Source organism: Bos indicus x Bos taurus, chromosome X (genome assembly GCF_003369695.1).
Source record: "Bos indicus x Bos taurus breed Angus x Brahman F1 hybrid chromosome X, Bos_hybrid_MaternalHap_v2.0, whole genome shotgun sequence".
Classification (NCBI taxonomy): Eukaryota; Metazoa; Chordata; class Mammalia; order Artiodactyla; family Bovidae; genus Bos; species Bos indicus x Bos taurus.
In genome coordinates this window covers 53,200,531-53,225,636 of record NC_040105.1, presented here as the reverse complement: position 1 = coordinate 53,225,636, position 25,106 = coordinate 53,200,531, and the positions used below count along the sequence as shown (strand labels likewise).

General features: G+C 41.6%; 1 protein-coding gene across 7 annotated transcripts in view; it reads right to left on the bottom strand.

Moving 5' to 3' along the window:
* Positions 1–375: 375 nt before the first annotated feature.
* LOC113887229 (fibrous sheath CABYR-binding protein-like) overlaps positions 376–25,106 on the bottom strand; it is a 53,510-nt gene continuing 28,779 nt past the window's right edge. For 3 of the 7 annotated variants that reach the window (XM_027534256.1, XM_027534250.1, XM_027534253.1), the window contains 4 exons: positions 4,962–5,041; positions 4,350–4,488; positions 3,821–3,946; positions 376–1,162 (listed from right to left, as the gene is read on the bottom strand). In XM_027534256.1, the coding sequence (XP_027390057.1) occupies positions 1,125–1,162; positions 3,821–3,946; positions 4,350–4,488; positions 4,962–5,041 (383 nt within the window). In that variant the 3' untranslated portion in view covers positions 376–1,124. Of the gene's footprint in view, positions 1,163–1,648; positions 2,094–2,694; positions 3,700–3,820; positions 3,947–4,349; positions 4,489–4,961; positions 5,042–25,106 lie in introns of those variants that run through there. The other 4 variants (XM_027534254.1, XM_027534252.1, XM_027534251.1 and 1 more) reach the window with 4 other exon arrangements.

Here is a 25,106-nt window from a genome sequence, read left to right as displayed (position 1 = left end):
TAAACAGGTTGAAATGGAGAAGATTTTTCATTTCCTATTGGGAAAAATGCCGTTTATCCCCTGCTTTAGTCAAGACTATTCTGGCCAGGTTTGTTCAATGCTGCAAAATGAGGACAGGTTTAAGGTTTAAGCCAGTAGAAACTGTTGATATTCAAATATAATAGTATATTTTGAAAAGCAAAAATGATCTAGATCTAAATTTGTGGAATTAATATGCATATTTAGAGGAATTGTTGGACAGAAAATCTATATATAGACATTCTATCTCTACAGACAGCCTCAACTAGACAATAAAAATCACAAACCATGAATTTTCAATAACATTAAATACCCGGGGATAAATTTAACAAAAAATGTGCAAGTAGAAAACGAAACTTTATTGACCGAACTTTAATAGTCAAATACACAATATAAGAACAGCATAGATGGTTTATCTTCTTTCAAGCAAATGGTTGCCCTTCACCTATAATATAAACATTAAAAAAGTTACTTAGCAGAACTTTATTTCGATGACAGGAGAGGTATACAAAGTTCACTGCAGTTGTAGTTTTATAAAATGGACTAAAACAGGAACACTAAGGGCGACCTTTGGCTTACCTTCAGTTAATCCTCTCTAGAGATTTTATAGACTTTTCAGGCATGTTACCAGTATTTTTAAAAACACACTACTCTTGCTAGTTATACAAGAAAAGGACACTGAGTTCAGACAAATGAAATCAATGGAACCTATCAGAAGGTAGTTTTCAGTAGAAGGCAAAACTGTTTTATAATACACAGTTTTATATTATATATAAACTTAATATAGAGATATTATATTATATATATTGTATATTATATATATTATATATAAAACTTAATATAGAGAGAAATGGAATGCCAAAGCCATTGTTAAAGGTTGTAGGGAGACAGGAAAAGAACTGCTGTCAAACTGCATGGCAAATGGCACAGCATATCTTTCACACATTTCTGACTTGCCTTCCAAGGGTTTTTGGGTGCAGGGAGAGAACAGCCACAAACATCTTTTCTTCTCCATGATGTCCTCCATTGGCTTGACAGTCACCAGATCTCAGAAGCCCTCCAGTTGTCTGTGAGTGTGTGTGTGTGTGTGTGTGAATCACTGAATTTTACACATTCAGTAAAATATCTAACAACAAAATGCACCCTAAGGAGAACAAAATACACAAAAACTGAAACAAAAAATCCCCAAAAAGTATCATTTAAATGCATTGGTTTGAAATAATATTCCGAATATAGGATAGCTAAACAGTTGTTATCTCTGTTACTGCTTAAGTGAAGTAAATAAAAAGGCCAGTATTACATTTGTTTCTTCTCTACTGTGGAAAACTGTAGAAATTTTCATTTGTTCTACTTTATCCCTGATATGGTTGTTTTAAGTCGGTTAAACATTTGTCCCCTTTTTTACCTGGGGCCCTCATGTAATTCTAAATGTTTTTTTTTCACCCTGGGAAGCATTCCAATTGGTATAATAAATTATATGTGACACTAATTTTAAGTCATTACTATCACTGGCGACATGGTGACATCAAAATGTGAAGCAGAAATAGGACTGTTTCTCACAGCCACACCAAAAAAAAAAAAAAAAAAGAAAGAAAAAAAGGAGAGAAGAAAAGGGAGAGCAAGAGGGAGTATGAGAGAGAGAGAAAAGCAAGTAGGAAGAGAGAAAGAAAATCTGGAAAAGCAGATTTTTTTGTTTCTAAATGATAATGGCTTTTGAGGGAAAACTCTGACCAATTTCAAAAGTTCATCCATGGTATTTGTGATGTTTAGTTATTTAGTTACTGTGGGGTATGTTAAATAATATTTGTTTTTCTACCCTACTAGCCATTTCATCAATATTCTGAAAATATTTGAGTTCCAGATTATACTCTGTCTTAATTCTGTAATATACTAACTGTTAGTGTCTTGTTCATATTTCTAATTATGTGTACTTGGGCTTTGTCCATTTGCTTCACAATGATGTAACCTAGAGGAATGGACTGGCAGTTTGGGGTTGGCAGATACAAACCATTACATTCAGAATGGATAAACAACAAGGTCCTACTATACAGCACAGGGAACTAATGTCCAGTCTCCTGTGATAAATCACAAAGGAAAAGAATATTAAAAAATGTGTGTGTGTGTATATATATATATATTAAAAATTATGTAAACTAGCACATTGTCTTTATTAGTTGAGTTTATTTTCCTCTTCCTAACAACTCATACCTGTCTTTTAATAAATATCTTTTTCTTTTTCCCTTAGGTTTCTTCTGTTGCTCTTTTTCTTACCTTTTATGTTGGATGTAGGATTTTATATTTATGTACCTTGTAATTTAAGTATTTTTCTTTTTAAATACCACACATATTTAGGGCTAAGATTTTTTCTATGAGAACATTTTAATCATGTTCTGTAGTTACTTGAAAGTCATCTGAAAGTTGTATTTTCATCTAATTGTTCAAATGGAATGGAAAAAAATGTAAAGTGAAAATATTTAGAAGGCTAATACACAGTAAATTCTTCCCTAACTATGAAGTTCCTCCTTTAAAATCAGAATCATGCAATTTATTGTCAGCAAGTTGGAAAACAGGTATGTGAAAGATACTAAGTTGAATACGCAGGAAGAACTAGTTACAATTTTTGGCCTTCAAGACTTTTTAAACTCATGTATCAAAGAGGAAAAATAACATACTTGATACGGTTAGAGAGGATTATATCATGAGGCTCAGATTTTTATTAGTTCTTTAAGAGTGAGAGTGGGGTATATGGCAAAACCTTCATAGTATTGTAAAGTAATCATCCTCCAATTAAAATAAGCAACCTCCCGCGCCCCTCAAAAAAAAGACCAAACGTGGGGGCAGGTAGTGTGCTTAGCATACGTATCTTACTCACACCTGCCTTGAATATCACTGACTAAATGCACTCTCTCAACTTGATCAGCCACAGAAACAGGAAACTAGACTATCTTTGGCCATTTTATTATTCAGTCATTTCATGCTTCCCTGGGGAAAGGATTTAAAATGCAACTATTTTTTAAAGAGCTAGAGAATTCAGAATTTGAGAGAATTTAACATACGTCAAGCAGAATGTTGGCTCATTTTCTTTTATAAAAAATTAATTAATTGATTTTAATTGGAGACTAATTACAATATTCTGGTGGGTTTTGCCATACATTGACATGAATCAGCCACAGGTGTACATGTGTCCCCCGTCAGAAAATGAAATCTCAATCCCCCTGTTATAATTTGACGCAAGATGACATTTTATGATAAATACATCATACAAAACAGAGTATTCTTGTATGCATTCCATCAAAGAGAATTAGAGAATGCAAAAATTAGCATTGAAAAATCAGCATCTGCGTGTATCTGTTCTGAATTCACAACTTATATGAGTAAAGTTGAGTTTAGCAGTTAAGGGATTTCACAGAATCACACACATTATGCTAAAGCTGGTACTAGAACCTACTTGGATGCCTAAGCATATTTCATATAAACTGATATTTATTACAAATGCATTCCATATTTGCTACAAGCAGAAATTATAAAAGAACCCGAAAATTATTAGCTGTTGCTTAAAGTACTTATACTCGAGAGAAGAAAACGGTTTCCTATTTTCAATTCGATATGGCTTTGATCCTGTCTGTTTCTTTATTTGAAAGTCTGTAAGTCAGGCATTCAGGCATCTGGGGTCCGAACTACCTTTCAAAGAATATGTGAACTCTGTTATTAAAATAATAGTAATGTTCCCTCTATATTAGTAAAGATATAATATTCTGAAAAACAGAAACCACATAAGTTACTTTCTGAATGGATGACATACCTGCTTCTGGCATTTCACCAGGCTCTGTATTTGATGCAAACTCCTCCCTGACATCGGGACCATCTCCACCTTCACCCCCAGTCTTTGCCAGAGCCAATTGCTGGAGATCAGCTTCCAGGCCAGAATCTTTAAAAAAACGCATCAATTCAGCTGTAAAGCATACAATATAAACAAGGGAATGATGATCTTCATTCCCTCGGTGTTATGAATTAAAAGCCTTAGGTTAGTATGCTAAAAATGTGATGAATAAGAACCTCAGGAGCATTATTCCGGGAATGTTTTGCTGGAGAAAAAGGAAAGCAGAATTTTCCGATTGTTATTACCATTTTCCTTTTCCAGGGTTGTCCTCAGACAACTTAGTTGCCCCCTTCTCTTTGTCTTGAAAACAAGGGAAAATTTGAGCGACCACACTGACCTGCAAACTATACTCTCCTCAGGTTTTTAGGAACTGTCTGAAGTCCTTTTCTAATGTTTCCTTTCCTCTTCTTACTGGTTATGTCTTAAGGCATGACGCACAGATACACTTTACCTTCAAAGGGATCCTTCTCCTCTTCTTCATCACGATTCACTGGATCCTCTCCATGTACTTCCTCCTTTCTAGGTGTGATATCCTGACTCTCAGCTGGCGGTTTCTCTTGTTGAGGCTGCTCAACACTGGGCTGCTGGTCCTAGGAGAGAGTGCACGCAAAGAAAAACTTTTGTTGTTAATACATCTAATAGCATAAATATACATAATACATAGATATATCTGAGCATAAGTAAACCTAACAACATTTTCCCAACACAATTCTATGTACTTACTTTTAATAAAGTTACTCTTCCCACAGAGAAGTCAGCTCCCATAAGAGTTACCCAGGAAGACTTTGGAAGTTACTTAAATCTATGTTGGGATGGAAGTATGCAGCCTGTTGTTAATAAGCAGGAGGAGGGAGTCACTGGGCACATTTCCAGGGAATTTAACAGTATAATCATCCAGGCAACACTGGACTATAATATATCTGGATCAATGTTCCTTCCTAAGACAAAGTATCACCCTTTATCAGCATGGAAGACCTTTATCACCACATGTGTACTACTTAACATGATTTTCTCAAAAATAAACTTGTGCTAATAGAAAACATCAAATGGTAAGGTTACTCACAACCACAGGTTCATCCACCTGGGAGCAATCTTGCTTTGTAGGTCCCAATGTTGATGCCACTTGCCCACTCATATTTCTCCCTGAAAGCAGAATATTGTGATTTAGAAAATGTATTTAAGAGTACAGCTATATTTGATCACTTTTATGACCTTATGTTGACTTTTTTTTTTTTAATGTTAACATACTTTCAAAAGAAAACTCTGGTTAAGTATGAGTGTACATGCATTTCAATTACACCAAATACAGTCGCTTGCAAAGCCATTTGTGTCTTTGTGAAGCTGGCAGAGAAATCACCTTAAGGTACACAAGAAGGCTGAATTTTTGTGAGGACGTTTGATTTCACAACAGACTTCTCCATCATGAAGATCTTTAGTGAAATACTCCTAGGAATTCAAAAGCTCAGGACTATTGCTCATGTCACACTCCTATTCACCAGACCTATTTTCCCCAACTCCCTTGGAATTCAGTTGGAACACGAAGAAAGGCTCAGTCTTTTACAGCCTGACTATGGCGATTTTCTCAGTGTCTGGGGCTGAGGTGAGGCTGCATACAGAGCAACCGGTCCACTTCTCTCTTGGCACCTTACCACAAAACCCGCAATACAGTCACAACCCCACTGCGGTCCGGTTTCTAGGCCTTTCCTTAATCGCCCACCCCAACCCCTGCCCAGGTCCCACTGCCGGCCCCAGATTCTGTGCTCTGTCGTCAGTTCCAGGGCCCCAATGAACTAAATATCTCAAATAGCACCCCCAAGTCTCCCCCAACCATCATCCTACCCCCTGCCCTCCTCTGCCCACTGCCCTTCCTCTCCCGCCATCAAGGCAAGAACTATGGCGTCGCGACACTTGTGAGGAGAAAGATGACTACCTTGAGGGCCTTCCTCCTCAACGGCCCTAGATCGCACTGCCCAACCCGCGCGAAACTCGCTGGCTCCCCCTCACACGCACACACACTTAAACTCCAGACAGGACAGACCTGTGAACCTACCTGGTGAGTCTCAAGTAGTGAGAAAGAACCGGGACTGAATAAACAGACCCGTCTCAGGCCCAACGCTCCTCACAGAACGCTCAGGAAGGCGTATGCGCACCAAGGCGCATGCGCAGCAACGGATGCACACCCACACACTGCGCATGCTCACTGAGTTGGGCCTGTGCAGTGCAGGTTGCAGTTTTCCTGCCATTGAGGTAGAGTCCTAGAACCGCAGGGTCTCTGGAGGATGAGAAAGGGGCTTGAAGGCTATATTTTTTTCCTTCCAGTGCAGTCGTTCTTATGCATCCACAACCTGTGGTGATAGGTAGTCCCAGGTTACCCTTAGTGGAGAATGTGTCTCAGAAAGACAGTCATGACAAAAATAGATATTGTGTTTTTTTCATTCTTTTTTCTTTATTCTGCTCTTCAGCAGTTATTTCCACCATTCTGTCTTCCAACTCACTTATTTGTTCTCCTGCTCAGTGAGTCTCATATTGATTTCTTCTAGTGTATTTTTCATTTCAGTTATTGTGTTTTCAACTTTATTTGTTTGTGCCTTATTTCTTCTAAATCTTTGTCAAACATTTCTTGTATTTTTTTAAATCCATGCCTCCATTGTATTTTCAAGATTTTGGATCATCTTTAATATCCTTACTCTAAATTATTTTCCAGGTAGTTTCCCTATTTCCTCTTCATTTATGTGGTCTTTTAGGTTTTTTTACCTTGCTCTTTTGTCTGTAACATATTTTTTGTCATATCATTGTTTTTGTTAGGCGGAACTGTGTTCTTCTCTCGCTGATTGATTGGCCTGAGAATTTTAGCACTGGAGTTTGCAGGCAGTTAAGTAGGGCCAGGACCAGGTGTTTAGATGTGGCCCTCCAGGAGACCTCACTCCAAATAGTATTCCGTGAGGTCTGAGTGTCTCTATTAATCCAGCAGTTTGGACTTGGTCCTCCCACCACAGGAGCTCAAGCCCATGAATCAAGATCCTGTATGGCACACCAGGAAATAAAGGAAAAGAAAAGAAATGTGGAAGACAATGACAAATAATAAAAAATAAAATAAATAAGAAAACTAACAGGTAAATTAGAAAAATTAAACATATAAATGAAACAATCACTGGAAGGTAAGACACAGCTACACTAGCAAAATAGGGAAATTTTTAAAAAGGTAGAAGAAACCTTTGCTGTAAGGGCAGGGCTTAGGTGTGGTGGAGCTCAGGCAGGGTGGGCTTAGGCAGGGGTGTGGCCTATGCTGAGTGTGGCCTGGAGGGGGCCCCAGAGTGCCTCCAGTTTCAGAGTACAGAGGAGTAAGCCCCAGGCCTCAGCAGGTTCCTGGAGGTTGAATGGGGGGAGTGGGGGCAGAAACACCAGGTGCATTCCTCCATAACCCCAAAGGTCCTTCCCCATCCCCACAGATCCCCTCGAGGTAAGAGTGCCTCTCCAGGTGTGGGAACTTGTCCTCCCCTAGCTGCACCTCAGGAGCACTGATCCCACCTAGCCTGCACATGTCCTTCCCCCTCGTTTCACTCTTCCCCACACCATATAGGGTTGTTTGGGTGTTCTTCTGGTCTGCCTGGGATTCAAGGCTCCTTGCCAGTATCCAGTAGGTGCCCAGAAAGTTTCACTTTCTTGATAGTGTCCTTTTAAGGATAAAAGTTTTAATTTTTAAATAAATATTTTAATAAATATTTAAAATTTAAATAAAAATAAAATAATGTAAATAAATAATGTGCTTCTGTAAATAAAATAATGTGCTTCTTGGGGAAAAAAAAAAGAAAATGAATATACGGATCAGACTCTTAGAGGAGTACAGATCCCATGCAATGCCAAAAAAAAAAAAAAGTTTTCATTTTGATGATTCCAAATTGCCTGTTTTTGTTTCTTTTGGTGCTTGTGCTTTTGTAGCATATCTAGGAAATCATTGCCTAATCCAACAGTAACATTTACATCTCTGTTTTCCTCTGAGTGCTTTATAGTTTTAGCTCTTATATTTAGGTTTTTGATCAATTTTTAGTTAGTTATATACAGTGTGAGGTATAAGTATAAACTGATTCTTTTGGTTGTGAACATCCAGTTATCCCAAGACCATTTGTTGAAACATTATTCTTTGCCATTGAATGGCCTCTGCACCCCTCACAATAATCAATTGACCACAGACATATGGTTTTGTTTCTTGCATCTCCATTCTATTCTGGTATCTGTCTATATACAATCCTTATGTCACTACCATTGAAGGAGGAAACAGACAGAACCGGCTCCGTCTTGAAAGCAGGACTCCATCTTGGGCTGGACTGTGGACTTTGAGCTATATGCTCAGTATCTATGGAAACGACATACCAACTGGAAAACCAGAGCCCCTGGGTGGAAGAGCCCCAGGGCTCATACCTAGACTCCCCATCACCTAAAAGAATACCCTAATTATCTGTGTAACTGAAGAGAATCATAAGTTCTATTATGCTTATTGGGGTATGACCACAGGCCTATTGATAATTGTCCACTGTTAACTACCTAGGCTTAAGGCATATGAATCACGGCTTAACTTTGATTATATCTTTCTTTTCCTTTGTTCAGACTAATTTCAGGGAATTTGGGGAAGTGGGTTTGGGCACATACACTTTAGGGTATACAAGGTTTTTGCAAAAACTGGTCTGGGTCCTCCACCAAGAGGAGACTCTGCCTTGGGTGCGCTGGTGTAATAAACTGCACTCCACTATCTGTATTGTCCTTCTGAGTGAGTTTGTTTCCTGGAACGCGTGGCTATAACACCATATATAATGTCTTGATTATTTTGGCTTTGAAGTGGGTTTTGTAGTTGGGAAGTGTAAGTACTTGTTCTTTCTTCACACTGTTTTGGCTATCCCAGGACCCTTTCAATTCTTACAATTCTAGGATCAGTTTGTTGATTTCTGGGGGGAAAGAACAGTTTGAATTTTGATGGGGTTCTATTAGGGGAGTACTGCCATCTTAACACAATAGTAAGTCTTCCAATCCATAAATGTGAGATGCCTTTCCACTTACCTAGACTGTCTTTAATTTCACCCAGCAGTGTTTTGTAGTTTTTATTGTACAAGTCTTGACTGTGTATAGAAATATATCTGCTCTTTGTATATGACCTTGTATTCTGTAAACCTGTTGAGCCCCTGTATTGGGTCTAATAGTTTCTGTGGGGAGAGGGTGATTCTTAAGGATTTTCTATACACAAGATTATGTCATCTGCAAATTGAAAAGTTTTACATCTTTTCCAATGTAAATTCATTTTATTTCTTTCCCTTGCTTAATTACCCTGTCCAGAAGCTCCAGAACAATGTGGAATAGAAGTGGTAAGAGATGATATCTTTGTATTGTTCCTGATTTTCAGGGGAAGTCAGTACTTCTGCCTTTTATCATTAAGTACGATGATAGCTGTGAGTTTTTCAGAGATGTTTTATATCAGGTTGAAACTGTTGCCTTTTACTTCTAGTTTGAGTCTGTTTGTCTTGAAGGGACCCTGAATTTTGTCCAATGCTATTCATGTAGGTACTGAGATGCTAATGTGGTTTTTGTCTTTTATTCTGTTGATGTGGTGCATTAATGTATGGATGTGTGAGCTGGACTATAAAGAAAGCTGAGTGTCGAAGAATTGATGCTTTTGAACTGTGGTGTTGGAGAAGACTCTTGAGAGTCCCTGGGACTGCAAGGAGATCCCACCAGTCCATCCTAAAGGAGGTCATTCCTGGGTGTTCATTGGAGGGACTGATGCTGAAGCTGAAACTCCAATACTTTGGCCACCTGATGCAGAGAGTTGACTCATTGCAAAAGACCCTGATGCTGGGAAAGATTGAGGGCAGGAGGAGAGGGGGACAACAGAGGATGAGATGGTTGGATGGCATCATCGACACAACGGCCTTGGGTTTGAGTGGACTCCGGGACTAGGTGATGGATAGGGAGGCCTGGAGTGCTGCGGTTCATGGGGTCGCAAAGAGATGGACACGACTGAGCGACTGAACTGATGATGATGATGACTGATTAACTTATTTCAGTCTTAATATTAAATCAAAGTTGCATTCCTGGGATAAATCCTACTTCCTCATGGTATATAATTTGGTTTACTAGTATTTTACTCGGAGAAGGCAATGGCACCCCACTCCAGTACTCTTGCCTGGAAAATCCCATGGATGGAGGAGCCTGGTAGGCTGCAGTCCATGAGGCCACTAGGAGTCCGACATGACTGAGCGAATTCACTTTCACTTTTCACTTTCATGCATTGGAGAAGGAAATGGCAACCCACTCTAGTTTTCTTGCCTGGAGAATCCCAGGGACAGAGGAGCCTAGTGGGCTGCTGTCTATGGGGTCGCACAGTGTCGGACACGACTGAAGAGACTTAGCAGCAGCAGCAGCAGCAGCAGCAGTATTTTACTAAGAATCTTTGTGTCTGTATTCATAAAAATATTGGTCTGTGGTTTTTTCTTGTGTTGTCTTTTTTGGTTTGGTTTGGTATCAGGGTAACAATGGCCTCATAAAATGAAGCAGAAGAATTATCTTCTTTGGGGCTTCCCAGGTTGCACTAGCGGTAAAGAACCTGCCTGCCAATGCAAGAGAGGTAAGAGACGCAGGCTCAATCCCTGGGACAGGTAGATCTCCTGAAGGAGGGCCTGGCAACCCACTCCACTATTCTTGCCTGAAGAATCCCATGGACCGAGGAGCCTGGAGGCCTATAGTCCATAGAAACGCAAAGAGTCAGACATGACGGAAGCAATGCGTGCACATTAACTTCCTTAATAAAGTTATTCATCCTTATTTATTTTTGAGTGACCTTGGTTAGTCAGTATTTTTCAAGAAATGTTCTCATTTTATCCAAGTATCAATTTTTTGGATAACATTTTTCTGCTCTCCTTTCTTAAATAGTTTATTGAAGCATAATTGATATACAACAAATGGTATATATTTACTGTGTACAATTTGATGAGTTTGGGCATATGCACACAATGATAATATCATCACCAGAATCAAGGTAATAGACATATCCAACACATCCTAAAATTTCTTTTTGTCCCTTTCTTTGTTTCTTTTCTTGTTAAAGTGTGTGTATGTGTGTGTGTGTGTGTGTGTGTGTGTGTGTTTGTGTAGTGAGAACCCACTTTTAGATTTACATTCAACAAATTTTGGGTCTTCCCAGATGGCTCAGTGGTAAAGAACCACCTGCCAATTCAGGAGACATAAGAGACTCAGGTTCGATTCCTGGATCAGGAGATCCCCTGGAAGAGGAAATGGCAACCCATTCCAGTATTTTTGCCTGGAAAATCCCATGGAGAGAGGAGCCTGGTGGGCTATAGTCCACAGGGTCACAAAGAGTCCAATACGACCAACCATGCAAAAAATTTTGAATAACCTTTTTTTTAAAATCTTCCTTCATTGTGCATTTAATATCTGAGAGCTCTGTACTGCTGTCTCCTATGGTATTACTGAAGTTGGTAATTAGTGTCACTCTTCCTTCTTTGTCTCTCTCTTTTTTAATCAATCAGGCTATAGGTTTATTATCATATTAATCTATTCACAGTATCAGCCACTGGTTTCAACTGAATTTTTTGGTACTACTGATTTTCTGGTTTCTATTTAATTGATTTCTGCCAAGATGTTTGTTATTCTTTTTTTTTTTTTTTTTGCTGGATTTGGGTTAAATTTTGTTGTATTCTAGTTTCTTAAAGAAGATTATTGATCTTTGAATGATAATTGGCCTTTTCCCTCTTTTAATACAAACATTTAATACTATAAATATCCCTCTGTGAAACTTTGGCATCATCTCATAATTTTGATATATTGTATTTTCTATTTCTCCTTTGATCCTTGCATTAATTTGAAGTTTTGTTCAATTTACAAGCAGTTTGTGATTTTCTAGGTCACTTTCCATGGTTAATCTTTATTTTAATTATTTTTTGGTCAGGAAATATATTTTGTGTGATTTCAGTCCTTTTGAACTTAGTAAGGTTTTTAACTGGCGTATTTGGTTGAACTTCCATATTCACTTCAGAAGAATATGTATTTAGTTTCTGTTGCTCAATAAATGGGTTTCCCAGGTGGCGCAGTGGTAAAGAATCTGCCTGCCAACGCAAGAGAGGCAAGAGACATGGGATCAATCTCTGGGTCTGGGAAGTCCCCTGGAGTAAGAAATGGCAACTTGCTCCAGTATTCTTCCCTGAAAAATTCCATGGACACTACCGTCCATGGGGTCCCAAACAGTTGGACACAACTGGGACTGGGCACGTTCTATAAATATCAATTAGGTCAAGTCGGTTAATAGTATTGTTCAAGTCTTCTATATATTTTTTAATTGTGTTGCTCACTTACTGTATTAATGGCTGAATGTGAAAAGTGAAAGTCTTCAACTACAACTGTGGATTGTCTGTTTCTCCTTTCCATTCTATCAGATTTTGGCTCCTGTATTCTGAAATTGCATACACATTCCTGACTATTATGTCTCCTCAGTGAATTGAATTCTCTATCATTATGTACTGCCCTTTATCTTCCGCAAAAAATCTTCATTCTGAAGTATACTTTTATGATGTTAATTCAGCCTCTCCAGCTTTCGTTTGATTTGGGATTTGGAGGTATAAGTATTTCCACACATTTAATTTTAAATTATTAGCTATAATAATTTTTTATTATTAGGTATAATAATTTTTAAATTATTAGCTGTAATAATTAATTATAAATTATTTAAGGTGAGATTATTTTTTTTTACCATACATAATGTAAGGTCTTTATTTATCTGGCTTCATTGATCTTTGCTGCTGCACTCAGGCTTCTCTCTAGTTGCAGTGTGTGGGCTTCTCTTGCTGCGGCACAAGGGCGTACTTGCCAGACCAAGGATCAAATCTGTGTCCCCTGCATTGAAAAGCAGATCCTGAACCACTGGACAACCAGGGGAGTCCCCCAAAGTAGGTCTTATAATTGACGTGTGTGCGCAACTTTCAATTAGTGGGTAAATCGTTCAGTTTTAAATCTACTATCTGAATGTGCTTTTCTTTATATCATGTATATTTTTTAGTGACAAGTTTCCCATTTCTTTTCTTCATTTAGATTGGTTATTTCTTTATTAGTCCATTTTATTGCTACTATTGGCTTTCTAGATATACATCTTATTAAAAATCTTTCTAGGGAATTCCCTGGTGGTCCAATGATTAGGATTCGGTGCTTTCATTGCCATGGCCCCAGGTCCTGTCCCTAGCCAGGGAACTAAGATCCCATGAGCTGCATGTATAGCCAAAAAATTCTTTCTAGGGTGGCTCTAGAGTTTACAATATGCATTTTATACTTCTTACAATATGCCTTCAATTGATGTTATACCCATTTCTTACATAAGAGCCTTCAGTTCACTGCAGTTCAGTCACTCAGTTGTGTCGAACTCTTTGATACACCACGAATCGCAGCACACCAGGTCTCCCTGTCCATCATCAACTCCCAGAGTTCACGCAAACTCCTGTGCATTGAGTCGGTGATGCCATCCAGCCATCTCATCCTCAGTCGTCCCCTTCTCCTCCTGTCCCCAATCCCTCCCAGCTCAGGGTCTTTTCCAATGAGTCAACTCTTCGCATGAGGTGGCTAAAGTATTGGAGTTTCAGCCTCAGCATCAGTCCTTCCAATGAACACCCAGGACTGGTCTCCTTTAGGATGGACTGGTGGGATCTCCTTGCAGTCCAAGGAACTTTCAAGAGTCTTCTCCAACACCACAGTTCAAAAGCATCAATTCTTCGGTGCTCAGCTTTCTTCACAGTCCAACTCTCACATCCATATATGACCACAGGAAAAACCATAGCCTTGACTAGACGGACCTTTGTTGGCAAAGGAATATCTCTGCTTTTGAATATGTTATCTAGGTTGGTCATAACTTTCCTTCCAAGGAGTAAGCGTCTTTTAATTCCATGGCTGCAATCAAAATCTGCAGTGATTTTGGAGCCCAAAAAAATAAAGTCTGACACTGTTTCCACTGTTTCCCCATCTATTTCCCATGAAGTGATGGGACCAGATGCCATGATCTCCGTTTTCTGAATGTTGAGCTTTAAGCCAACTTTTTCTCTCCTCTCTTTCACTTTCATCAAGAGGCTTTTTAGTTCCTCTTCACTTTCTGCCATAAGGGTGGTGTCATCTGCATATCTGAGGTTATTGATATTTCTCCTGGCAATCTTGGTTCCAGCTTGTGCTTCTTCCAGCCCAGCCTTTCTCATGATGTACTCTGCATATAAGGTAAATAAGCAGGGTGACAATATACAGCCTTGATGTACTCCTTTTCCTATTTGGAACCAGTCTGTTGTTCCATGTCCAGTTCTAACTGTTGCTTCCTGACCTGCATACAAATTTCTCAAGAGGCAGGTCAGGTGGTCTGGTATTCCCATCTCTTTCAGAATTTTCCACAGTTTATTGTGATCCACACAGTCAAAGGCTTTGGCATAGTCAATAAAGCAGAAATAGATGTTTTTCTGGAACTCTCTCGCTTTTTCCATGATCCAGCGGATGTTGGCAATTTGATCTCTGGTTCCTCTGCCTTTTCTAAAAGCAGCTTGAACATCAGGAAGTTCACGGTTCACATATTGCTGAAGCCTGGCTTGGAGAATTTTGAGCATTACTTTACTAGTGTGTGAGATGAGTGCAATTGTGCAATAGTTTGAGCATTCTTTGGCATTGCCTTTCTTTGGGATTGGAATGAAAACTGACCTTTTCCAGTCCTGTGGCCACTGCTGAGTCTTCCAAATTTGCTGGCATATTGAGTGCAGCACTTTCACAACATCATCTTTCAGGATTTGGAATAGCTCAACTGGAATTCTATCACCTCCACTAGCTTTGTTCGTAGTGATGCTTTCTAAGGCCTACTTGACTTCACATTCCAGGATGTCTGGCTCTAGGTCAGTGACCACACCATCGTGATTATCTGGGTCGTGAAGATCTTTTTTGTACAGTTCTTCTGTGTATTCTTGCCATCTCTTCTTAATATCTTCTCCTTCTGTTAGGTCCATACCATTTCTGTCCTTTATCGAGCCCATCTTTGCATGAAATGTTCCTTTGGTATCTCTGATTTTCTTGAAGAGATCTCTAGTCTTTCCCATTCTGTTGTTTTCCTCTATTTCTTTGCATTGATTGCTGAAGAAGGCTTTCTTATCTCTTCTTGCTATTCTTTGGAACTCTGAATTCAGATGTTTGTATCTTTCCTTTTCTCCTTTGCTTTTCACTTCTCTTCTTTTCACAGCTATTTGTAAGGCCTCCCCAGACAGCCATTTTGACTCCCAGAGAACCCTGTGCAAATATCTGTAGTGCTCGATCCTGTGCTGTCTCTTTCTCTTTCTCTCTCTGTGGTCCTCCCTATCTCCACCCAGCTTCACATTCTGTTAACCTGTGTTCCAGGAATTCTACAATATACTCAGTTGCTCAGTTGTTTCCAACTCTTTGCGACTCCATGGACTACAGCACACCAGGCCTCTCTGTCCCTCACCATCTCCCAAAGTTTGCCCAAGTTCATGTGCATTGCATCGGTGACGCCATCCAGCCATCTCATCCTCTGATGCCCTCTTCTCCTTCTGCTCTCAATCCTTCCCAGCATCAGAGAGTTTTCCAGTGAGTCAGCTGTTCACATAGGACGACCAAAATACTGGAGTTTCAGCTTCAACATCAGTCCTTCCAATGAGTATTCAGGGTTGATTTCCCTTAAGATTGACTGGCTTGATCTCCTTGCTATCCAAGGGACTCTCAGGAGTCTTCTCCAGAACCAAACTTTGAAGGCATCAATTCTTCAGCACTCTGCCTTCTTTACGGTCCAGCTGTCACAACCATACATGATTGCTGGGAAGACCATAGCCTTGACTATATGGACCTTTGTCGGCAGAGTAATGTCTCTGCTTTTAACACACTAAGCTTCTCAGAGCTTTCCTGCCAGGAAGCAAATGTCTTCTGATTTCATGGCTGCAGTCACCTTCTGCAGTGATTTTAGAGGCCAAGATGGGGACATCTGTCACAACTTCCACCTTTCTCCCTCTATTTGCCATGAAGTCATGGGGCCAGATGCCATGATCTTAGTTTTTTTAATATTTAGTTTTAAGCCGGCTCTTTCACTCTCCTCCTTCACCCTCAGCAAGAGGCTCCTTAGTTCCTCTTTGCTTTCTGCCATTAGTGTTATATCATCTGCATATCTGAGGTTGTTGATGTTTCTCCTGCCTATCAGGATTCCAGCTTGTAACTCATCCAGCTCGGCATTTTTCATGATGTACTCAGCGTATAGATTAAACAAACAGGGTGACAGCAGACAGCCCTGTCGTAGTCCCTTTGGTTACTCAAATATTACATGAGTACGGGGCTGGAGAAAGATTTCATTAGTGTATCAGTACATGGACTACACAGGTCATCACACTCCACAGTCTCTGCTTCCAGGGCCTACCACAGGGGTTAGTTATTGGTGCCTCCCTGTTCCTTTCAAACACGTTTCTCTGTATTGAAAGTGCACACACACACACACTCACACAGAAGAGGCCCCACTTTGGGCTTCAAAATGCTTTTGCTTTCCCTCCCTCAAATATTAACAACATGACCTGAACAAGTTCCCTCTGAGACAAGACAAGGATTTATAACGATTTTTCACCCTGATAGATGCTGCCACAATGCTGTGCATCAGTGGTGCAGGAGAAGTAAAGCTTGTTGACTCCCTCCTCACATCATTCTTGGAGCAGACACTCTGTTACAGTTAACAAGAGGAAAGCTTGTTAGAGTTTAAAGGTCTAAACGTAGACCATTGCTCATCATGGAGTTCACCAGTTGTGTAGGAGGGAGATCGAGCAGGGTTAGAAATGCAAATGGAGAAGGCAATGGCACCCCACTCCAGTACGCTTGCCTGGAAAATCCCATGGACTGAGGAACCTGGAAGGCTGCAGTCCATGGGGTCGCTGAGTGTCAGACACGACTGAGCGACTTCACTTTCACTTTTCACTTTCATGCGTTGGAGAAGGAAATGGCAACCCACTCCAGTGTTCTTGCTTGGAGAATCCCAGGGACGGGGGAGCCTGGTGGGCTGCCATCCATGGGGTCACACAGAGTCGGACATGACTGAAATGACTTAGCAGCAGCAGCAGCAGCAGAAATGTAAATAGTCGGGTCCCAGCCAGGACCAACAAGAGTGAGTGAAAAATGGCTCCCCATGGGGGTCTCACCTCCTGGGGGTGCTGGAAGATGAGGTGTGAGACTGGAACACTCCATTGTGCCTGCAGAGGTGGGAGGCACCACCACAGGAGGTGGGAGGTACTACAGGGGAGAGACTTCCATTTGGCAACAATGCAAGTCCTGCGTATGGAAGGACAAAACGTCCACCACAGCCAAGGTGACCAACCTCAGCCTTTGACACAGATAGGGAGGCTGCTGTCTTGGCGACCCAGGCCTCAAATCTGGATGGAGGGGAATCCCCTTTCTCACTGACACATCCCCAGTCAGTGGCTGCTTTAGTGAGGTCACTCAAGGAGTCAGCTGGCATCCTGGGGTGCGTCTCTGAGTTTTAGGTAATCATTCTTCTGAGTTGCAGTGTCCTAAGCACTTCTAATCAAACTCATCACATGGACCAGAGCCTTGTCTAACTCGGTGAAATTATGAGCCAGGCTGCGTAGGGCCACCCAAGATGGACAGGTCATGGTGGAGAGTTCTGACAAAACGTGCTCCACTGGAGAAGGTGCTGGCACACCACTTCAGTATTCTTGCCTTGAGAACCCCATAAACAGTATGAAAAGGCAAAAAGATATGACATTGAAAGATGAACTCCCCAGGTCGGTAGGTGCCCAATATGCTACTAGAGAAGAGTGGAGAAATAACACCAGAAAGAATGAAGAGACAGAGCCAAAGCAAACACAACGCCCAGTTCTGGGTGTGACTGCTGATGGAAGTAAAGTCTGATGCTGTAAAGAACAATATTGCATAGGAACCTGGAATGTTAGGTCCATGAATCAAGACAAATTGAAAGTGGTCAAACAGGACATGGCAAGAGTGAACATCGACATTTTAGGAATCAGTGAACTAAAATGGACTGGAATGGGCGAATTTAATTCAGATGACCATTGTATCTTCTACTGTGGGCAAGAATCCCTTCGAAGAAATGGAGTAGCCCTCATAGTCAACAAAACAGTCTGAAATGCAGTACTTGGGTGCAATCTCAAAAACGACAGAATGATCTCTGTTTGTTTCCAAGGCAAACCATTCAATATCACAGTAACCCGAGTCTTTGCCCCAACCAGGGATGCTGAAGTTGAATGGTTCTATGAAGACCTACGAGACCTTCTAGAACTAACACCCCGAAAAGATGTCTTTTTCACCATAGGGGACTGGAATGCAAAAGTAGGAAGTTGAGAGATACCTGGAGTAGCAGGCAACTTTGGCCTTGGGGTACAAAATGAAGCAGGGCAAAGACTAACAGAGTTTTGCCAAGAGAACGCAGTGGTCATAGCAAGCACCCTCTTCCAACAACACAAGAGAAGAGTCTACACATGGACATCACCAGATGGTCAATAATGAAATCAGATTGATTACATTCTTTCCAGCAAAAGATGGAGAAGCTCTAAACAGTCAGCAAAAACAAGATCAGGAGATGACTGTGGCTCAGATCATGAGCACCATATTGCAAAATTCAGACTTAAATTGAAGACAGTAGGGAAAACCATAAGAACATTCAGGTACAATCTAAACCAAATCCCTTACAAATATACAGAGGAAGTGACAAATAGATCCAAGGGATTAGATCTGATAGACAGAGTGCCTGAAGATCTATGGACAGAGGTACGTGACATTGTACGGGAGACAGTGATCAAGACGTTCACGAAGAAAAAGGAATGGAAAAAGGCAAAATGGTTGTCTGAGGAGGCCTTACAAATAGCTGAGAAAAGAAGAGAAGCTAAAGGCAAAGGAGAAAAGGAAAGATATAACCATTTCAATGCAGAGTTGCAAAGAATAGCAAGAAGAGATAAGAAAGCCTTCCTCAGTGACCAGTGCAAAGAAATAGAGGAAAACAATAGAATGGGAAAAACTAGAGGTCTCTTCAAGAAAATTTGTGATACCAAGGGAACATTTCGTGTATATGTGGGCATAATAAAGGACAGAAATGGTACGGAGCTAACAGAAGCAGAAGATATTAAGAAGATGTGGCTACAATACACAGAAGAACTATACAAAAAAGATCTTCATGACCCAGATAACCATGACGGTGTGATCACTCACCTAGAGCCAGACATCCTGGAATGCGAAGTCAAGTGGGCCTTAGGAAGCATCACTACAAAGAAAGCTAGTGGATGTGATGAAATTCCAGTTGAGCTATTTCAAACACTAAAAGATGATCCTGTGAAAGTGCTGCACTCAATATGCCAGCACATTTGGAAAACTCAGCAGTGGCCATAGGACTGGAAAAGGTCAGTTTTCATTCCAATCCCAAAGAAAGGCTATGCCAAAGAGTACTCAAACTATCCCACAATTGCACTCATCTCACACGCTAGTAAAATAATGCTCAAAATTCTCCAAGCAAGGCTTCAACACTAAGTGAACTGTAAACTTCCAGGTGTTCAAGCTGGATTTAGAAAAGGCAGAGGAATCAGAGATCAAATTGCGAACATCCATTGGATCATTGAAAAGGCAAGAGAATTCCAGAAAAAATATCTACTTGTGCTTTATTGACTACACCAAATCCTTTGACTCTGCGGATCACAACAAACTGTGGAAAATTCTTAAATAGATGGGACTACCAGACCACCTTACCTGCCTCCTGAGAAATCTGTATGCAGGTCAAGAAGTAGCAGTTAGAAATGAACAGGGAAGAGTAGACTGGTTCAAAAGAGGGAAATAAGTCCATCAAGGTTCTTTATCATCACCCTGCTAATTTAACTTATACGCAGAGTATATCATGAGAAACGGTGGCCTGGAATAAGCACAAGCTGGAATCAAGATTGCCTGGAGAAATATCAATAACCTCAGATATGCAGATGACACCACCATTATGGCAGAAAGTGAAGACGAACTAAAAAGCCTCTTGATGAAAGGGAAAGAGGAGAGTGAAAAAGTAGGCTTAAAACTCAACATTCAGAAAACTAACATCATGACATCTGGCCCCGTCACTTCAAGGCAATTAGATGGGGAAACAATGGAAACAATGAGAGACTTTATCCTCTTGGGCTCCGAAATCACTGCAGATGGTGACTACAGCCATGATAATAAAAGAGGCTTGTTTCTTGGAAGAAAAGCTATGATCAAACTAGACAGCAGATGAAAAAGCAGAGACATTACTTTGCCACCAAAGGTCCATCTAGTCAAAGCTATCATCTCTCTAGTAGTCATGTATGGATGGGAGACTTGGACTATAAAGAAAGCTGAGTGCTGAAGAATTGATGCTTCGGAACTGTGGTGTTGGAGAAGACTCTTGAGAGTCCCTTGGACTGCAAGGAGATCAAACCAGTCAATTGTAAAGGAAATCAGTCCTGAATATTCATTGGAAGGACTGATGCTGAAGCTGAAGCAGCAACACTTTGGCTACCTGATGCGAAGGGTTGACTCAGTGGAAAAGTCCCTGACGCTGGGGAAGATTGAAGGCAGGAGGAGAAGGGGGTGACAGAGGATGAAATGGTTGGATGGAATCACTGCCTCAATGGACATGGGTTTGAGCAAACTCTGGGATATAGTGAGGGATGGGGAAGCCGGGTTGGTGCAGTCCATGAGGTTGTAAAGAGTTGGATATAACTGAGCTACTGAACAACAACAATGTGAAATGTTTCAATCCCTGATAGCTCAGCTGGTAAAGAATCCGCCTGTAATGCAGGACACCCTGGTTCAATGCTGGGTCGAGAAGATCTGCTGGAGAAGGGATAGGCTACCCACTCCAGTATTCTTGGGATTCCACTATGGCTCACCTGCTAAAGAATCTGCCTGCAATGCAGAAACCGGGGTTTGATCCCTGGGTTGGGAAGATCCCCTGGAGAAGGGAAAGGCTACCCACTCCAGTATTCTAGCCTGGAGAATTCCATGGACTGTATAGACCATGGGGTCACAAAGAGTCAGACACGACTGAGCGACTTTCACTTTCAGCAAGTGTAGTAGTTGTTTCCCCTCTGTCTTATTCGCACTTATCAAGCTTTCTATTTCAAAAACCAAGAGGAACTTTTCCACACACTCCCTGCCTGCTCCCAGCGCCAAAAGCGCTTCCCAGGTGGCACAGTGCCTGCCAATGTAGGAGACAGGACGACACGGGTTAGATCCCTGGATTGAGAAGATTCCCAGGGAGAGGCAATGGTAACCCACTCCTGTATTCTTGCCTGGAAAATCCCATGGACAGAAGAGCCCAGCAGGCTGAAGACCATGGTGTCACAGAGAGGCAGACAGGACTGATCACCCATGCACCCACCCCCAACATTCAGGTGACTTGTTCCCAGTGTGTTCAATGCACTCCTGCCTGACACACAACTGCAGGAAGACTTCAATTACTTTTGCAAAGGAGAGGCTAACAGGCATTCGTTTACATTTTGGAATGACAGGAAATGTTGGGAAAAGTTAGAATGGCCTTGTCGTTTTCCCCTTGGGGTGTGACCTCCAGTTCCCCTGCCCTTCTCAAGTTGGAAGGCTTCCCCAGACTTCAGGCCACCAGACAGCTGAGCCAAGGGGCCTCACCAGAGAGCAGGGCTCAGAAGCAGAGGCAGGTTTGAAGAAAGCAGACACGTCAATGACAAGGAAGGTTTCCCAGGGCTGGGTGTACAGTGGGGCTCCAAGCTGACAGCTTTGGTGTGGAGGTGATGATGTTCTGCAGGTTTGGGAATAAGTTAAGATGGAGAGAGGGGCAGCTTTATGTCACACAGAGGATATATTAGGAAACAGCAGGGTGTCCCTGCTGCATTTTCTCAGAGTCACAGAAAAAAACTCATCCTCCACAATGGCATTTCCACCACTGTGCCTGAGCGAGACCTTGAAAACAGTAGCAAGAAACTGGCCCCCACGGAGGGCCTCAAGGAAGGCAGCCCCATACCTCAATGGTCTAGACAAGGAAGCCTGGTTAATGGAAGCAGCAGTGGACGACTTCACAGTCAATTCAGATCGATCAACCTCTCACTTTCTCTCTAGACAGCTGTCAGATGGAGACATCAGGAGGTCACAAACACCTCATGTCTGAAGCCTGGCAAGTGACAAAGTATCTCAATTGAGACATAAATGCCCAAGTGGCTCAGGGTTTCAGTCCCTGCAGCACAGGACCAAAGACAGAGCAACTCCCTCTGGGACCCTGGTCTCCCGCCAGCTGTGCAGCATCAGAGCCTGGATCCAGACTCACACATACCCCAGGGACCTCACACTATGGGTCACAAAACCCAAATTTCAATGATACACTAGGCCAGATACGGACCAAGGAAACAGCAGCTAGCAGACCTCACTGCACTGAACACCCAACACCAAACAATCCACCAAACTGAAACTCCTGGAGACTCGATAAGTGAGGTAAGACACACGAAATCAGCTGAGATGAAACTTGAATACAGGCCGACATGCATTTTAGCAACTTCATAAGCTGCCATGGAGAAACCTGAGAGTTCAGAGACCTCACACCCTGGACACAGAAGTTGCAATCACACAGCTCACACCATAGGACACAACCACACCAACTGCACAGAGCACTGGTATGGTGAAGGCATACAACTCTTTCACAATGTTCCATGCAGCCACCACAAAGAGACCTCAGACCATGGTACCCCGCATCCTACAAACCCCAAAGTTCACAGCCCAAGACATACTAAACCCCTCAAGGTTTCAGCACCCTCAATCCCTGGCTCACAGACTTATCTCCAGGTCAGAGATGGCACACTCAGGGTGCAGAGCCACCGATGTGGCAGATACCTCCCATGCTTTGTCAAATACACTTTGTGATGTCACAAGCTAGGGTATAGACACCTAGGGTGTTCACGTCCGCTGAAATTCCTACATGGATCGTTCCTAGTTGTGGACTTGAAGCTCTTCTAGGGAACTGGACATAAGGAGTCCAGCCTCTTGCCTAGACTTCCCACCCTACAAATGGTGCCAAGATGCCAGTAAAGGCACATTCACTCCCCTGCCCCACTGAGGCCAGTGTGAACTGGTAAAACACCTTTGCAGGGGTCTGTGGCAGCTCCCATCAGAATTCACATTCTGTCCTGCCCTCACCCTCAGCAGCATTTGCCTTCTTGAAAGAGGGACATGTGTTAGTCCTATTCTGTGATGCCTCCTTGGCATTTAGAACAGTGTCAGGCACATGCACATAGTAGGCACTCTATAGAGATGTCTGCTTAGGCAAGGAAGTCTTTGATCCAGCAGTCTCCCTGCTGTGAAAGTGCCTTAGGAAAATATTCCCACATGCTCAGAGATGTGTGTACAATGACAGCAAATTTCTAGGGGAAACTCTAGTGCCCATTGATAGTCAGTGACCATTTGTTTCTATTTTCATTCATTTCTTTCAACTGTGTTTTGGCATTTTCAGTGTACAAATCTTACACCTCCTTTGTTAAATTAACTCCTAAGTATACTGTTCTTTTTATTCTAACTGGAATTTTCTTACTTATTAGGAGTATTCACCACTAGTATAGAAATACAGTTGAGTTTTGTATATTGAAGCTGGTGGTGAATTCACAGGTGTGTACACAGCTGTTTACATGTCAAACATACCACAATAAAGTGATTTAAAAAATAGAAATGAAAGCAAAATAAACGCATTCCCAAGTTACAAAAAAAAAAAAAAAAAAAAACCTCAGTGAATTTGTTGGTAGAACTGGCTTACTAGAAAAAAACTAAAGGAAGTTGTTCAGGCTTCAATAAGTGAATTCAGATGTTAATTAGAATCCATGTGAAAAAACAAAGAGCACAGGTAAAGGTAATTATGTAAACAAAAGTACTTTATGAGTTCACATTTCATGCCTTTCTTCCTGTATTTAAAAAGCAACTGTCTAAAACAATATCACATAAATTATTGTTGTGAATGTGGTAGTTGCTCAGTCGTGTCTCACTCTTGGCAACCACATTACTGTAGCCCGCCTCTGTAGGCTCCTTTCTCCATGGGATTTTCCAGGCAAGAATACTGCAGTGGTTAGCCATTCCCTTCTCCAGGGAATCTTCCTGACCAAGGGTTGAACACGAGTCTCCTGCATTGCAGGCAGATTCTTTACTGTTTGAGCCACCAGGGAAGCCCAATTATTGTTGGGCCAATAACATATGGAATGTAATATATTTGCAGTAACAGCACAAAGGAGGTGGTTGCGAGCAAAGCTGTATTAGTTAAGGAAACAAGACAGGATGGTGTCAGATCCACACGAACATATACAAAGTATCAGAAACCATGACAAAGAAGGTTAATAGAACAGAAGTTGTAAACATATACCTGATATTCTGCCTTATATCAGGTTTTCATAGACGTAACATTATAGTAATATAATGATAAGAGTGTATTAATGGGATGTACCCTCCTTCTGCTCCATGCCCCACTTGATATTCCAACCACCCAGACCTCTTTCTGTTCATCAGATGGCCGGTGTGCTCACACTCCTACTCCCTAGCCACCCCCTCCGCCCCCTCTCTCCCCCTCCCCACCCACCGATTTCACAGTCTCACTCCTGCCTATGCCTCCATCTTACATGCCCTTCCTCCCTCTTCATCTGCCTGATTCCTTCTTAGGTTCAGCTGCCAGGCTGGGTAGATCAGTTTCCGTTTTTCCTGGGGAGTACCTGGGAGAAAAGTCACAGTTAACAATTTTGATATTTTTACCAAATGGAAGGTGGTGGAGATTTCACTATGAATCCCCGCTGCACGATGAGCTGATGAGAAACGCAATCTGATGGCAGAATTTGTCTGTGAAAGGCTTCCTTGCTAAGAATAGGATACAGACAGAAAAGCTCTCCTCTTTCTTTTTATGGGCCCGTTGTTGTCTTTGAATACGGCCTTTTGAATTTGGTCACAGTATTGGAAGCATAAAGGGATCCAGGGTGACCACCTGCTTCACAGTGAGGAGGGATAAGCCGAAGCATGGAAATTTCAAAATGTCACTTTATGGTGTCTGTGACCCAGTACACGGAACAGGGCTTGAGCTACCCTACCCACGCACTGTGTGTTGATGAGATTTTTACTATTTTTCACTCTATTGTTTTGAGTTCCTGTTAGGACAAGATGAAGTATACTGACAGGTCCTCCCTATGCA